The 17,791-nt window shown below is 37.2% G+C and overlaps 1 protein-coding gene across 1 annotated transcript; it reads right to left on the bottom strand.

Moving 5' to 3' along the window:
- Window positions 1–286: 286 nt before the first annotated feature.
- LOC135154238 (insulin gene enhancer protein ISL-1-like) lies at window positions 287–17,196 on the bottom strand. Its single transcript, XM_064099790.1, has 3 exons — window positions 16,422–17,196; window positions 14,157–14,355; window positions 287–5,777 (listed from the first exon to the last, which is right to left on the bottom strand). The coding sequence occupies exons 1-3, from the start codon at window positions 16,543–16,545 to the stop codon at window positions 5,477–5,479; spliced, it is 624 nt and encodes a 207-aa protein (XP_063955860.1). The 5' UTR covers window positions 16,546–17,196; the 3' UTR covers window positions 287–5,476.
- Between the last annotated feature and the right edge of the window lie 595 nt (window positions 17,197–17,791).

Here is a 17,791-nt window from a genome sequence, read left to right as displayed (position 1 = left end):
GTGAGTGGGGGAGGGTGTGTATGCTGTGTGTGTGTGTGTGTGTAAGAGGGTATTTGTGCCCTAATGGGGTATGCATGTGGATGAGTGTGAAAGGGGAAATAACCAAGTGGTCGTCGTCAGATTGTATGCGGCGCCAACAATAAAAAAGTTAAGCGTTTTATCATCTCATGTAGATGTAGACACAGTGTACTCTCTTACTGTTGCAGAAAAAACAGCCAAAATATATAATAAGAATATTATATTACTTCATATTGTATATAAATAATATATAGTTTTTTTTTTTTTTTCTATTACACACTTAATGAAATTTGAATGAGAGGACATGCCCGAAACAACAAACTTTTGAAATGGCAAGGAGCCAAATTTATTATTTTTCTTGCTTTTGTAATATCTAATCAGATAGGCATACAAAAATAAAGTTTGAATATATTCAGTAATTTTACATTATTTATCATTTAATGGCATCTTTTGACCGAATGTACTAGTAAAAAAAAAAACGAATGCCAGATGACTGTAGATACCGAGAACCGCAATGTCGATTTCGATTCTTTGAAATACCAAATTGTTTAATTTACCAGTATCGGTGCATGTATTTTTGCAAGTCATATAGTCCCCAATATCAAACCAATAGCTCCACACTTAATGCTGCGTTTTCACGATTCCACGAGTCACAAGCTGATTCTGCCTTTTCTCGCGTCACTTGAAACTGACATAACGTAAAGATCCGAACTGACATTTACAAATGGATGTGAGAATTACCGCGTGAAAACTGTCCTTTTCATTCCTTTCATCAATTCTGGTTGCAAGATTGGTGGATACTTCAGCCGTAATTGAGCGTCTATCTACATAAGTTGAGGGGGAATTTTATATACTCATACGAATGTGACAATTGAGGGGGAAATCCCTAACAATTTTGAGATAAAGAGATACAGTTTACACTATTCTCTCTGTTTTCTTCACCAGTATATCATATAATCGATACCTGTCGAGTCCATCGCCATTATCGTAGATTTCTTTTTCTGTTAATGCAAATGTACTCGTTTATAAGTTCACATGACCTTCAAGATACAGTACATGTTTTATTAGCCTTGCCTGCATGCACAATGTCGATTGATTGTTGCGTTGCCGAATCAGCATTGAGCAGCATTTTAATGATTACCTCTGAATTTTGGTTGTGATCTCAGATGTTCCGATGGTTATGGTTTGCAATGCATGATAAAAACATTATGACAAATAGTTTGGTACTTTTATATACATGGGAATAGGGGGATTCCACAGCGCAAGGACATTGACTCTTCGAAAGTATGACAAATTCACTCAAGATATATGAACATTTTCGAAGGAAATGTAAGAGCAAGTCATGTCTATGTAAGGAGTCGTAATTTTATATACCATTCCCGCCATTGATACTGAGAGAAATATAGGATAAATGCGTTCATTCATTTGGACAAAAATCACCGATTCCATAATCATCCTCGAATTTCCTCGGGAGGAATGTGATATGGTATTCGCGAGGATGCAAAAGCAAAAGAAAGATAAATCAATGAAGGCTGGGATGGTGAAGACGGGCTCATACCCGGAAGGCATGTATCTTCGAGGTGTACGATATAATATTGGAAAGATATTAGGCGCAGTGGGAATGATTTCACTTATGAGCTGGTGTATTTTGATTGAGAAGCAGAGAAGCAGTCTGTTCGTTTAAGCTGGACTTTTTTCCCTGCTTGCAAATTCAGTCTATTTTCCCCCTTTGAAGCCGTTTGAATGGTAACAATGAACGACAGCCGTTCAACTCGCGCTCGGTGAAATCAATCTGTGCAAGTTGTGTGCAGCAGGATACTGTCGCCCGCACGTTCATGAACACAGCGGCTCGACGAGGTAACACTACGCCGAAAATGCCGGCCGCAAGGACTGTGTGTAAGGGCCCCCAGGTGGCAGCAGGACTATGAAATGTCGCTTGAATGAAACCACCGATTATTATGTCTCGATTTGTTGTGTTGTCTGGGTGTCGTGTCTTACTTTTCAGACGACCCACTCTCATGTCAATCAAGGAGTAAAATGATTTTTCAAATAGAGTGGGAATGGGAGAACGGGAAAAATATTGAGAGGCGGAATGGGAGGATATGAGAAGGCTGTTCGCCGTGAGTAAGTCATGTGACGAATGGAAGCAAAGGTTTACGTGAAAAAGCATCGAAACGGCCGCATGAATCTATGATAACTTCAATATGTATTAGCATTGTATTTCGGGGCTTTTGTAGAAGATCCAATTATTTAAAAGAATGAGAATTATTGTTCGATGTCAAATCGAATTATTATTTGGTGGTGATGTAAAAGGTTGAAAGTCTAATATTTAACTTTAATTCAATAAATGAATCAAACAAAATTAAATCGGATCAAATGATGGTGGCTATTCCCGTATAAGTTTCGCAATCGGGCAGTCCACATGACGTCTAACATAGTATTACGATTGTACTAAACATCGTCATGATCGTGGACATGTTAAATGCACGCCTTGTATTACTTTTAGCTCAATACTACTGTTATGACTTATTATTCTTTTTCAGACAAGAATTTGTTAATTCCTATATCTCCTCTTTCTCCATCTTCATCATCGGCATTTATAAAGTCAAATTGTTGTGGGTTAAATTGTTTCAAATCAAGTTATTAAGACAACTCTAGCACAATGAACACAAGGATTCTATTCTGTAAAACAAATTATTCCTTTGTTCACTCGCGAGTCCACGACCTACGATGACGACCTAGGATATACCCTACTCCACATGCTGTCGACCACAGTCCTGCCCCAAGCCAAAATCGTCAAGGAGCTCGTGCATGATGTCGGCACGAGCGAGGGGGAAGGTGAACACGAGGCCCTGTGCTGAGGGGATGACTAAACTCGGGAGAGGGCATGAAGACGGGGATGGGGGAAACGGCAGAAGGTAAGTTTAAAGAGCTAGTGAAAGATGTAAAGGGAACTTTAATCTTTCTTCAATTAAAGAAAAGAAGATCGTTGTGGAATAATTTGATAGGAATGTTTTGAATATTCTAATTATTCAAAATTATACTGAGCATTCGTCATGTTCGTTTTAGGAATTTCAATCAACATTCGGGTCATAATTATGCGTTATCCCATAAACCTAATTCTATGTGAGCTGAATAATAGTAATGTAATTCCATTATTGCTGAGTCAAGTCATAATGACCGTGGACAACCATGTTTGAACATCTAACATGACATCTACATTACTGAAAACATCTATTTTCTCAATGGTTGCGATTTGTTCTACGGATGAATCATTTAACCAGGAATGGACGCAATCTTTAACTTTAAAGAGAACCCTAATTTGGTTGTTGTCACTGACTCAGGAGGACTTGGAAAACGTCACTACTCGACGAATCTCTCGATTCATTCGAGTGAAGCATGCATACCCACAGGGCGCCAAACTCGATTTTGTAATAACATCTCTCTCCTATTTCTATCCACTGAACACAGCGTGGACGAGTAGGCTAGGGATGTGCTCAATGATGATTTTAAAGGCCGTCATCGAACGATGGGTACTGTGAAAAATTCAACATCGACCCGCACGGGATACACCATTCCCTGCTCAGAACACCGTTTTTTTACTTACTGATGTCCTGGGCCCTGTCTTACAAAGAGTTGCAATAGATCCGATCAACCACAATTATGGACGGCCAGCAACATCAACATCTAAAATGTATGTTTGTTCAAGATATTTTTTTAGATTATATGATGTATTTTCATAAATTCATTGTTTTCTTGGCAATTTGATGTGTTCGCCTTTGTTTACAAAGGACATTTTGCAAATTTCCTGCAAGAAAAATTATGAACCTGATGGATTTCCACAGAGTTTGTAAGACGGGGCACTGATTATGTTGCTTGAATATCGATAGTCAAAATAATTGACATCATTTTTGACAGTTGATACTTTCAGCACATCGATCGGCCTAGCGCTGGAGCGTGAATAGACAACGAAGAAGGCTTAGAACAAACTAGATATACCGTATAAAGATTGGACATATAGTAGCACTACCATAAATCAAGGCTTCACTCAAAATAAAATTCAGAGTAAGAGCTATTAATATGATTACGGCTCATGATATTGACAGAAGCGGAATACTGGACAAAAGCCTATCGTAATTGAGAAATTTAATGTTTTTATTGATTACCATAATTTCATTTTCGTATCAATTTGTAAACTTAACAAATATGAACTATATATGTGCTCTACATATTCATTTATGAATTCATTTAGTTATTTATTTTTATATTCATTTTCTTCGTAGTTCATCTTTTAAAAGATCTATAGTTTGACATGTTAAATGGTTGATCTGCCTTCGAAAATTTTAAGAACAGGTAACAGGGTCATATATAATTGTACCCTTAAAATACATTTAGGGGAAGATAGAAGGAGACAAAGAGAGATAGGGGCTCAAACGTAGAAAAAATAAAAATCCTCAACATTTGCCTCCACCCATAACACATATTTACATGAATAATGAAAGCAGAAGGGGTTAGGACAGAGAGGAGAAGGATTTCGGATCGTGAAGTTGGTGACATTGAATCATAAACTATTGCATCGAAATAATAATGTAAAAAAATTGCAATTCCCTTTCAATTTAAGCCCTATTTTGACGAACGAATGGCTGAAATCTAAACGCGTCGTCCCGTTTCCCCCGTTTCGTGCTAAAGAAAATACGGTAACGAAGACATCCCGCAATGAATCTGAATATGAATACAATTTGGGAGATAGCGAGATGACGCATCTTTGGAAGTACTACCCAGATTCTGTTTGTATTGGCTATTATTAGGTTTCATCCTTTAGAGTCCAAATTGACCAGAAAATTAAGGATTCCTGCATCCAAGCGGGGTATCTAATACCGTGTTTATCGGTGTTAACTGTCAAATGCAGATACTTGATATGTTTCAAAATCGCAATTTGACTACATTTTTGTTCTAGTTCTATTTCAGATTGGGGAACCTCCCATATCACGTGATCTACTTCGGATCAAGATATTTGTTAGTAAGTGAAGTTCAAGGTTGTTTAATAATATTTCGGTTGCTACGAAGCCATAATTACGACTTATTTTTACGATTCCACGTTGGATTTTATGTCAATCGAGCGAAGGTACATTACACGCACAATTACTTCTAGAAATTAAAAATTATAAATAATGTTACAACGATATATCATAAAAGTTTTATATACGTCTCCAATTATCAGTACTGACATCATCTTTTGGTAATCAATTAAATCAACAGAATGTGCTATGACACCAAAGCTACGGGGGTGTTGTTTTCCAATATTTACGTTCAAATATAGAAATATGGCGCATAAGGCGTAACTCATTAAACCATCACAAGGTCACGTGACCCAACTCTCCCAGTAATAGCAAGTAAATCGCCAGATTTTCCTGATAAGGATTTTAAGAAGATATATTCTTTCTTCATCTTTGGTAATTCAGTCAATGTGAAGAACAATCATAGTCAGTTCTATATTCGGCCTAAACTCACCATTAATATAATTTCTATGGTTGACATTAGGTGCTTGGTCCCTGTCCCCAGGCCTCTCCATCACCTCATGGTCTGCCTTGCAAAATAGACCGTCTTCTCTGAGCGCAAACTCGTCCCCAGGAATAAGCTGTCTGCTGCAAGCCACACAACGAAAACAGTCTATGTGGTAGATCTTATTCCGCGCTCGCATCACGAAGTCATTCTTGGTGAATCCTTGAGCACACTTCGCACACTTTGTACCAAATAACCTACGGTAAAAAAACAACAAGAAAAATATCAAATGTAAAAATTGAAGGACTTGGGTCTACACAGTCATTCCTTTCTAATCACCAATAGGAATTACCTACACACTAATAAATATGGGGTTCAAATTTGAACCCTAGGGATTGGTATAATAGCAGTACACCAAGGAGTGTTTATCAGTGTTATTTTGCTCATTTGTGCACCTTTAAGGGTGCAATTAGTTATAGTAAGCACCCTATAGGGTGCAGAAAAGAACCATGTAATAAGGGTTCAAATTAGAACCATTTTTAATGTCAAGTATTACGATGCACCTCAAAAGGTTCAAATGTGCACCTTTTAGGGAGCAAACGAGAATTTCTTGGTGCAAATAAAAAAAGAAAGGTGCATTTTTGCACCTTTTCCACCTAAGGTGTAAGATTACACCCTTAAAGTTTGGTACAAATGTTCATTTAGGGTTCAAAAATTTCTTAGTGTGTATGAATATTGAATTGAAGAGAATTGTTAGCGAATAAGCAACGATACTATTTTCCCACCAACATACATAGAATCTACCTCGGCTTTACCAATTCACGTCATCTATGTAATAAACATAAGGATATTGAATGAGGTATAAACGGTAATTCAATTAACACTGACAACTTGGGGTGGATTCTTGACAGAGATTTTAACGAAAAAGTAAAAAAATTCCATGATTTTTTTAAATTGGATCTCAAACTAAACATCGATAAAGCCATATCAATTAATCAAACAGGAAGAAATGAAACCTTTTATGATAATAGTTTATATATAATATGGAAAAGGGGTACATGCATTTACGCATGCACCTCTGCCCCCCCCCTTTAAAATATATATACATGCACACACCCATCGACCACAAACACACACATATCTACTGCTTTCAGTCTTGATGATTTGAATAAGAAGATAGATATATCGGCATTGGTTGTGAATTAATACTTTCTTATTGTTGCAACAGTTACACGCACTCACACACCCACACAATAAATTCGAAAGAGCTTGCCCCGGCGTTGCATGTCTTCAATGGAGCTTGGATATCTAGAAGTGTTAGAAATTAACCATGCAAGCCCCAGGACTAGTCCATGAATATACAATGACCATTTACAAAATGAGATAGCACTTGGCATAATTCCTAATGACGTATATGACGATCGTAATACGGTTTGGAAATAACATACGATCAATTATTACGAGCGTTATTGATAAATCGCATAGACATACATTATAAACGTATGTCCGTCCTTGACAAAAATTTACTCGGAACTAATTTTCGCACTATCGCTCTACATTCAAGTGCCGATGAATGAAGTTGCCAGACAATAGGGGGTTAATTATAAACGGGGCGTGTGAGGTATAATTACAAACACAGAGCCTTTTGAATTGGGTGATATTGTTTCATTTGTTTGCAACTTCATGATTGGGTATACACATTTTATGGAACGATGATATCAGACATTACATTTTCGGGGGTTTGTTTTATTCAGCGGCTGGCAGTTTGCATGGTGATGACGGTTTCACCATGGTTGGGTGGTGTATTTCGAGGAAATTTAATTTATTGCCAAAGGAATAGGTACAAAGGGCTTGCAAATTTACATTTCAAGTCAGTCAAGGGAAAAAGCAATCCACGCTAATGAAGTAAAAGGGATATACATGTAGTGGGGTATGTTTAATGTTATCTGCCTTATCATGAATAAATATTCAATAGAATTTGGTAAATATGCACACCTTTACTACTCATAAATAATGCATAAGCTTGGTACTTTTTAAATGGAAATTGGAATGTTACAAGGCTGATATATCACATTGATCATCTTAAAATTTGATTTTTATTAATATACTTAGCATGGCCCTGCGGAGGTTGAAACCCTACCTTTTTATTTCAAAATTTTACAAAGAGTAGCCCAATGGTGAGCATATTTGTTTTTTAATTTTTTTTTAAATAAAATGGTCATTCGCTTCGCTCTGTCACTAAAATATCTTTTCGAAGATTTTACGTATTTTTTTCGAGAAGGAAAAGATGTATGCATAAAGCTGTGGTTCTAAGACAAATGTTTTACTAAAATAAAAAAACACACAAAATATTTGATAGAAGCATGGACCTACCAAATGTCCGTGAAATAAGAATACCTTTCAAATTGATAGAATTATAGTACACAACCAATTTTTGGCGAGCAGTTTTGTACGGCACACCAGGAAATGAGCTTGTTCTTGGACGTTGAATTTACCGGTGAAACAAATGGAATGCAATGACCTGGAAGTAGCGTAATTCATTCTTTTAAAGAAGACGGTACAAAGCAGCAATTTTGGCGGAATAATTACTTTTTTAAATGAAGGGTCTGGAAGTAGAAGACTAGATGGGATTCATACAGCCATACAGGTGAGTTAATTAGCAAGGTCTTGGCATTGTCAGCTAGGTGAGAGATTGGGTTGCCACGCCGATCGCCTGCAATCGGACGCAATTAGATTGCCGCGAATTGAAATCAAGCGGCGAATATCCACTTATCGCCTTGGTAATGAGAAGGTAAGCCATGTTCGCATCCAAGCAAACGTCTCCCATGAGATGAAGGATGAAAGAGAACAAGATGTAGAAGAGGAAATAGAAGGGATGGATGAGGAAGAAGACACGGATAAGGCATTGATCGGCTTTGTGAGGTATTCACGCGCTTATTACATCCCGGTGTATCACCCTAGGCTTGTACAGACCATTTTGCGCGCGAGGTTTAATTTTCTGTCGTCTGCTTGTAAGTTAGCGCGGGTAACGATTTTCTTCGTGTGTGTTTAGCTGAAGGAAAGGGAAGAGGAAAGGAGTCCTACTTGAAGAAGATTTTGACTCGCTCCCTCCGTGTTCCACATGGGCTAATCAATCCAACTCGCCTGGATTACCTCTCACCATGGAAACGATAAAGGGAAAAGATGACTGAAAGGAGAGCCAGACAGTAGGGGGACAGAAAATCAAATGAATTTCTTTCACGCCTCCCCTGCTGTTCCTGCCTGTTAGAAGTCGGAGGAATACCCGGTCAACATTTGCCTTCTTTTTATTCTATGAAAATCACGTAGGCCTTTTCACCGGAGCTCAAAATCTCCGTGACTTATCGCGGGCTAGGAGAATATATGCGCCCAGCCCGTGCTCACGTCACGAAATCATCCCATTGAGGAATCTCCGTACATTATAGAAGAGAGGAAAGCCCGTGTATCAATGGATCGAGCGGGGTTCAGCGCCCTCGCTCCCGGGACTCCGGCCCGCTCGCCTTTCTCGGCAATTCGGCTAAACAAATACTCGAGCTATTTATGCACAAAACGCTTGCCATTATTGTAGCTCGTTTTTAGGTCACAGCTCCGTCCCACAAGTCCTTCTTTCTATTGAGTAGTTTGTGGGTTTTTTATCGAGGTTGCTCTGATTAGATTGTTACAATGTATATGGGCCGCCATTGCGAGCTACTTTCCACATCACCATGTGAAATCCGGAGACAGAGTGAAAGAAGGACATCCCTCGAATTAAGAGGTTAAAGGTCATAGAGTAAAAGCAGAAGTGCAAGATATTGAAGGTTAATTGTTAAGGGAGTTGGTAAAAACACACAATTTGTTCATCTTGCGAGCTGAGCAAGAAACGGTGTCATGCACTCGATGTAGAATTTTCAATAGCTGCTATTCATTCTTAAACACTATCAGGTTAATCACTACATTTCATAAAAGAATGAAGAATTGTAATTCTGACTCGAGGAATGGCTCCGATGGAAACATCTGAAAATTGATTTTGATTTTGACATGGTAATAGGCATTGTGGACATGGTACATGGTGGGGGTAAAGGTATAAGACCTAAATGTCATCAACCATTACTTTGCATAGTATTGAATATTTTAGTAGGATACAATTTCCAGAATTATTAAAATGATATTATAAGCTACAAAGGCAACACCACATACATGACATATACATTATCAAAAATCGTCGGTTGGATGATCAAATTCTCCCATCCATAGACTTGAGTTATTATCAACAATAATATTTCTCACTACACCTTGAAATGATAGTCACTTTCTAATCAAATTCTCTTCAGAAAAAAAAAACCCAGGAGGACAATTCGATACCAGGTGGACTAATTAATTAGTCGCAGTGCGTAGAAGCTTTACATTTCTTAATCAGGTTCACTGGCAGTATATTAACCTTGGCATTCCTTTAAATCCTCTCGATTAAAAACCTATGCAGCTTCACAACGTTCTCCAACGAACAAGGTTATTGTATGACCCAGGGATGAAATCCATAAGCAGAAATTTGACAATTTCATAGTGAAATTAACAGTATAAATATGATACATCTGCATAGGCGCCAACCTGTTTAACCTTGATTTGTAAAGGATCAATCAACTTGTGTCAATCGGAAATATTGAATAATTTAATCGGTATGCATTATGTGTATTATTTCAAGGGAAATGGTGATGTGGGTGGACTGATTCTTGAAAATTTACCATGGACATTTGCAACGGAAATCCATTTTTCTGATTAATTAATTCATTAATGAATAAAACATTTAAATGTTTAATTGTTTAATTAAGAAATGATTGAGTTCATTGTATTTCGTTTGTATTGGTATTACACATTTACCACTGTAAACTCATTATTTTGTTCATTTTATTTTGTTTATAACCGATTTTATTTCTCTGTATCTGATTTGTATGCCTATGTTGAAAATTGAGAAAGAAATTAAACAAACCAATAAATAAAAAAATTCAATGAATTGTCAGTGGAGTAATTCTGAAGAGCGGGTTAATATCAAGTATGTAGTGTGAAAATTGCAGCCATTGACTACACGCTGATTACAGGGGAATAACAAACAATCATCCAAAAAATGGATCCGATTCAGAACAAATTGTCTATTTAAATTATGACTCTCTTACCTAGTTTTATCATGTTTTAGTGTATGCTTTGATAACTATATGTCTCATATTTTAATACATGAGGGAGTCATCACTATTGATTGGGTAGACGCCGCCCATTTCTTCCTGACAATACATTTTATCAAACTATACCTAATGACATTAATTAAACCTACATGTTCAATATGATAGCAACGGTGTCCATTACACTAAAACCTGCGTAGTTCAGCCTCAGACTAGAATTGCTGAAGGAATATGAATGGTAAGATGCAATCTTCTCATCAAGAAAACAACTTTTTATAACTTCATTTTTGTTTTGGTATTTTCAGGTAGATTTTCTTGGGGGGGGGCACTTGAAAACGACTTCAAGATTTCGGTTGAGTCATCTCTGGGCCATGTGTGGTACAAAAGGACTTGTCGAGACGCGGATAGCATGCACTGAATAAAAGAGAGAAATAAAGCAAGGGGTTTTGTCAACAACACTTGACTGGTTATGGAGAGAAAACGGCAAGTACCCTATAATTATATGCATCCGATATGTGCGATACCAACGAGGTAGAAGAGGATACCGACATGACCGATAGGTAACTGTTGTAGTTTGGCCTACTCTTAAAGATAAATTCCAGTTCTGGTAACGATCTCAAAATGACTTTTTACAGAATCTAATATAATGACCACCCAAGTGTCTGTTTGTATGAATAAAAAATATGTGCCAAAGGATTCTGGAAGAAATTGTGTAATTGCTGAGAAATAAGCAAAATAAGCGCGGATTCGGTCACTTCCGTCGGGTCTTTATTCAAGCAATAATAATACACTGTCCCACGTGTGCCTATCTGTGTTGGCGATCTTCAGTGTGATCGTATTTCAGCTTATATTTTATGATTTCACAAAGCTCAGTTTATGTAACTGTACCAGATCTAGATCCACGATGATATAGTCATACTTAACCTTTGTTTTACAGACTTTCTCACGAAATAAGTGTTTTACTGCAACTACTATCATTTAGCTTTGAATTCGTAGAAAAAGATAATTATGAAATGGACATGGTTGTGCAAAAGGTGGACGAAAGTCAATTTACGGGGTATGTATCGTTTTATGCGTGTCACTATTATGCATGCATATAAAAAGATACAAGACTGACCGAATCTTAGTCCTGTTCGAACTAGTAATGACCCAAAATGTGATTTAAAATTATCAAATTTTCAAATGTGCATGAAGTCAATCATTGATCCCTTCATAAAATGGTATGAAAATGAATCGATCAATAAGGTCTCTGAATGATCTGACATGCATAAAAACACGTAACCAATTGGTCTTATCTGACGTTTTCTTGAAAATACTCGAAAGCAGGCATTCGTATAGTTTAAGTTCTAATTAAGAAACAAGAAGATATAAGATCATATATATTTTTCATAATACACTTTGGAACACAATTCAGCAAGTTCTGAATGGGTATTGACATAAAATAGAATATATTCTATCGTCAATAAGTTTTTTGTTACATGTTAATACAAAAATACAAATTACATTTTCCTCTTGAAATAAGGATGTACGAGTATTAAAGTGACAATTTTAATTGAAATCATCTTTGCATACCACAGGGCCAGATTAAATTAGCATTTTTTTATCGGCTCTTCCCCCACACATCACTTTCCCTTGGAGCGCGTGTATGTGGTGTATGTTTGCCCCCTCCTGCTCTTTATTTTGCCAACTGTCGCTATCCATGTCCCCCGTATGCTGCCAAACTCGCCTCTTCTTACCCTACAGAACACACAATAACCAATGGCCCAAACCCGATAAGCGCGCTATACATCTGTTCGATTTTTAGCCAAGTCAAAGGGTATATATTGGGGGGTGGAGTTGTACGCGACCCGCTGGTCGTCTGTCGTCCAACGGGTGGTACTGTACACATACACACCCACCCTTACACACACACACTCACAATTATATGACGATGTACTTTATTACGTGGCGGAAAACCCCCCAAAAAACTAATGAGCGCCACATACGAAGGACACAGAAAGTCTAATTTGGCGGCTGTGCGTGTGTGATGATAAACCAATGACCCAATCTGTCATCCTGGGACAACGGTAGAAATACACACGGTTGGTGGAAGTGGGCTCCACTCTTGTCCCCATCTTACCCCCTCATCTCGCGATTAATATTTGGGGTGTCCGATTTGGGTGGGGATCAAATCACCGATGTCCACATGTTTTGATAGCAGTTCTATCTTATGCTGATGTAAGTGATTGAAGAGACCCAATTTTCTCATACACCTGTCTATGTTACTACAAAATGGCGGTGTGGCAAATCATACTTACACCTTTCACAAATCAAGCATAGTATTGGTTGTGGTAAATGCAATAATTATTGTTCCTTTATATATTCAACACCCATTTTTCATCGTGCATGCTCCGACAAATGCATGTAACATCACTGATACAATTTCATTTTGCGTATTAGTGAATATCGGAGTATTTGGTAAGCTCTCATGAAATAGCAATATGCATACTTCGTGACGCCATTCGTCATATTCGTGGGTAGTCTGTACTTTATTATCGAACTTTAATGTGGTTTTGATTAATATTATCATCATCATCTTAATTATTTTAAGAAGTTGGTAGGTTTACCATTGATATTTTTACCATTCAATTGAAATACAGTAATGTATCGGGTTTGATTGGTGTATCATAGTTTTGAGTTAAATGAATAATTAAAAAAATCGAATATGATTACCATGATAACACTTAACATTAGTAATTATGGCATGAAATTATGAAAAAGTGAAAATAAGATGAAAGTTTACAGCAGTTTATAAATTACGTTTTCACTTCTTTTCACAATAAATACAATGTGTACTTTGTCTTGGAATGCTCAAATGTTTCCATAAATCACTGTCACGATTGTCGACAGTGATATTTTTGCTAAAAATGCGGGTTTGAAGTATTTCTGCCACAAGACACTCGTCGATATTAAAAGCCTTTGAGACAAAATGTAATTGTTTTCATGTTTTTTGTTTGTTTGCTATTTGTGGTTGATCTCGTTTCGAGTGCGAGCTTAAGGGTTAATATATATGCATACACGTTTAGTTAAAGACTACGTTTACTATGCCGAGAGAATGGTATCAAGTATTGTTGAGATATAATTGTCATTAGACTAAAATATTTCATGAAAACACCAAACAATGTGTTGTTGGTAAAATGTGCGATATTTCAGTATACTGAAATAAACAGAAACTTTAAGGGAAGCGAGGAGAAAAATATGGCGTTCCTCAAGAGTTTTAACACTATGCCTACATAACCAATACGAGGAGGATCAAAATTTCAACAAGCATAAGTTGTCACTAATTCAAATACTTAGGTCAACTTTATCAGCAGAAACGTGAACATCAAAACGTGTCCACAATTCCCAAAGATCAATAATCATACATTAATAGATGATTCATTTGATACATTTGACTTTCTTCGATGGTAGAGTGTTTACTTAACCCACCTGAGATAGTCCCGTTTGCAGTAGGGTTTGCCGTCCCTTACGAAGCATGTACACGTCTCGTCGAGATAAGTACTACAGTCGGCGCACCTGAGGCAAGCTGCGTGCCACTCTAGGTCCGGTGCAACCCGCAAGATGTACTGGTCCTGTATGCTTCCTCCGCAGCCTACACACAACGAGGCCCGCCGCGGCTTGCAGTTCACTAAAAAGAAGAAAATAGAGGTGATCGAATGAGAGAGATTCAGGCCTCGGGTTTTGTGAGTAAAAAAACATCATATTAAGAAAGCAATTGTCTGAAATTATGTTTAAGTACCAAGCATGTATCATTGATATTAAAACCGCGGTTGGACTAATGTTTGATTTGGACTTTCAAACTTGTTTTAGCAATAAGTAAGGACAGTTTGAGGTTGTTTTGTGTACTTCTAGATAGTTAGTTATGGCAAAGTTTGCTCTCGACTTGCAACATTTTTGACACTTGACAACCGAAGAAAGAGAACATTATTGATTCATTGTTATATCTTAATCTCAATATTATATTCCTCTTACATCAAATTTCGAAGATGGTAGATAAGAATACTAAAAAATCTATGAAAGTCTGTGGTACATTTGTGAAGCCGTTAAAAATCATTGTCATAAATTTGGTCTGAGCTTAATAGAAAGCTACATGTGCATAATTTCGCATTTTCCATTTTAAAACTTCATGCTTTTTGTAAGTTCAATTTTTTTCAGTTTCTGTTGTTTGGGACTTGAAATTAAATACGAAAATAAAGCACTTTTGACATATAGGTATATATGCATCTATGCAAATTTATTTTTGTTATTGAGATATAGCTTTTCAAGTCAATGAAGACGAATGAAACAATTATATGACTATTATTTGAGAGGGAATTTTGAAGATTGATCGGGGTAATAATATATCTGTAAAGCGCTTAGAGACGTCGTTTCGGTGTGTTAAGCGCTATATAAATGTGGATTATTATTATTATTATTATTACTCTAAAGGATTCATGTCATATTAATTATAAGGCGTTAGTATATGCAACATTTTAATGTTCAACATTCACGCGGTTACCTAATAAAACATGCTGTTTCTACAACAAAAATCAATAAAAAAATAAACCAAATCGCAAAATATGGAAAGGACTTGACATAGTTCTGCATTACTTTTGCATTTTGTATATAGTAAAATGAAAATTTAAAATAAACAATGCACTCCCACAATTTTGAGGAGTTCGTGAGTCAGTAACATGCAGAGCTGTCGTAAAAATGCATTTTAATGGCCGTTTTATCACGCTTCGCTCCACCATTGTCATAAAGTAAGTTCATTATCATGATTATGATAATAAGATGATGCACTCTTGCAGTGTTCTGAGCCCTCTGCTCTCGATTTATCTACCTCAGTAATCGATGTTCTCTTGTACAAACAGAATAGATGAGCACGATATGAAATATCAAATAATGCCCGTGTCATGATGACCGACGCCATCATTATATATATATAATATATATATTTTTTTTTTACTGATCTTACTTCGTATTGTCTGGAAATGAAAAATCTAATTTATAATCATAGTTCCGTTGAAGATCATTATGTTTGCAGTATGACACACTGAGAATCATGTAGTTATTTCACTTAATGAAACATCGTTTTATTTTATCACTTCCACTTAAGGTGAAATTAAAAACATAATGGTATATTCATAAAATAGCATGCAGCTTTGGGGCTCATCCTTAGCACCTCTTTAAGCTATCATTTCTTCTTTTAGAATTTCATTTGGTTATTAAATATATTGGTCTAAAGATGACAAATGATGAATGATATTCAAATTGCAAAACTCTAAGTCTATTTTTCTATTCAACTGTTCGCCACACGCGCCAAGTCAACAATATCAATTTAACTATCATATACTGAATTAAACTATCTCCAAGAAATAACCATACACGACTCTGCTATGAGTGACGCTAACATCCCGTTTTCTATTAATTTTGCTGAAGAAGCATTATGCTTGAAAATTGAGCACTACAGTTTATATTTGTCCATTTACGTTACATCTCGAAAAAATTTTTTTTACAAGAACCATGGACCTACTACTCTGACAGGTCCATGCAAGATCGTACCTTTCAACATGGTCAGTGTATGTTGGTAGAAGTTTTAAGATTTGGAGAGAAATCAAAGGCAGGATATTTTGCAACGAGGAATTAAGAGTGAACAGATATTGGTGCGAGTGGACCAGTGGAAGCGGGTGAAAGAAAAAAAAACAGACTTACGTTTCGTGATTTCTTCCATGGCGGCGAATGGTAAAAATCTCCTTAGATCCAAAGACGAAACTGTGTTTTCTGACTCCAGTTTAGATGGGTGTGCGACAGGAGGGGGGAGAGAGTTGATGAGCATTGGATCCCCTAATTCTTCTCCTTTACGGAGCGGCTCAAGTCTGTCTGGTCTACGGTACGGCAGCCGACCAGCGACCGATCAGGGATGACGAAGACACCGAGGATGAAAAGTAAAAGTCTTACGATGTTTAGACCGAGAGGTGGTGGGTTAAATCCGATTGAAGTGAAGCCTCTTCACCAACAAGTAGCCAATTACTGGTGAAGGGGAGATGCTATCGCTGGAGTGGTTGTTTGGCGATCTGACATCAGACTGATGAGGAAAGTGGTAGTGATGGTGGCGGAGAGCGAGATGGAGATGGCAGAGGGAGATAATGCAAAAAATTGTCCGGGTGCTCAGGTGGTTCCGTGCGAGATGCTCCGACAATCTAGCCCCGCATCTACCGGCCTACTTAACCCATGAGCATCACCCTCGAAAGTGACAGCGCCTTCGCTCAAGCGGGTCCGTTTTCTATACTTTCCACCACAAAACACATATACAACAGGCTCATTGGGTCGGACAATATTATATACACACACATTCACCTCAATGCGTCGAGTGTATTGAAAATACAGTTTAGCACGTACAGTGAATCGTGGGTTATGTATAGGGAGGGGGTTGGTCCCTCCACTCTTCTCACACCGCGCGCACAGGCAAGACCAAACGTACAAAATCACTTAGCTGACAGACGTTTCTGTTGAAAAACCCTTTTGCGGGACTCGGGCGCTCATTGGTTGAATTCTCCTGCACGTGACCAGCCTATGGCCGTCGATTATTGGTGGTCGTCGCTCCTGATATCATCGTCAATCTTTCCAGCAATCGCCTGCCGTATGCTGCTCAGATGAGAGATGATCGTCCTCATTTGCATTACAAATTGCTTTAGCACCAACAACAAGAACTTGTCATTCATTACAAAAAGAAATATGTTTTAATAATGATTAGAGTATATCTAACAAATTTTTGGTGTAGATGTGCCAAAAATGTGTAGTTTCTTTTTTTTAGTTTGCATAAGAGCTATATGTCATTTTTTTAATACTTATTTTTAAATTTCAATCCCAATAGATGATGATATTTTTCAATATGAATTACACTTTGGAGGAAATAAAGCATGTAACGTGGCTCTCATGAAGATAATGCCCTCAACTAAATTACCTTAATTCAATAAAATCACCTTAACAAGTCTTTAATTCAATCCCCTTTTCAAGAGATTTCCGTGTTTTCAATATAAATGTATCAATTGGGTAAAATGTATGTGTCCTACGGAAATAGT

Source organism: Lytechinus pictus, chromosome 5, assembly GCF_037042905.1.
Source record: "Lytechinus pictus isolate F3 Inbred chromosome 5, Lp3.0, whole genome shotgun sequence".
NCBI classification, from domain to species: domain Eukaryota; kingdom Metazoa; phylum Echinodermata; class Echinoidea; order Temnopleuroida; family Toxopneustidae; genus Lytechinus; species Lytechinus pictus.
The sequence above is the reverse complement of the archived record's forward strand: the minus strand, read 5'-3'. Positions and strand labels throughout refer to the sequence as shown.

Bases quoted from the DNA above. Each gene is read 5' to 3' on its own strand.
- LOC135154238 (XM_064099790.1), bottom strand. From the start codon at position 16,545: ATGCTCATCAACTCTCTCCCCCCTCCTGTCGCACACCCATCTAAACTG. The intron at 14,356-16,421 runs GTAAGTCTGTTT...TCTTCTTTTTAG, and splicing joins CATGGAAGAAATCACGAAAC to TGAACTGCAAGCCGCGGCGG. The intron at 5,778-14,156 runs GTGGGTTAAGTA...TTTTTACCGTAG, and splicing joins TGCAAACGGGACTATCTCAG to GTTATTTGGTACAAAGTGTG.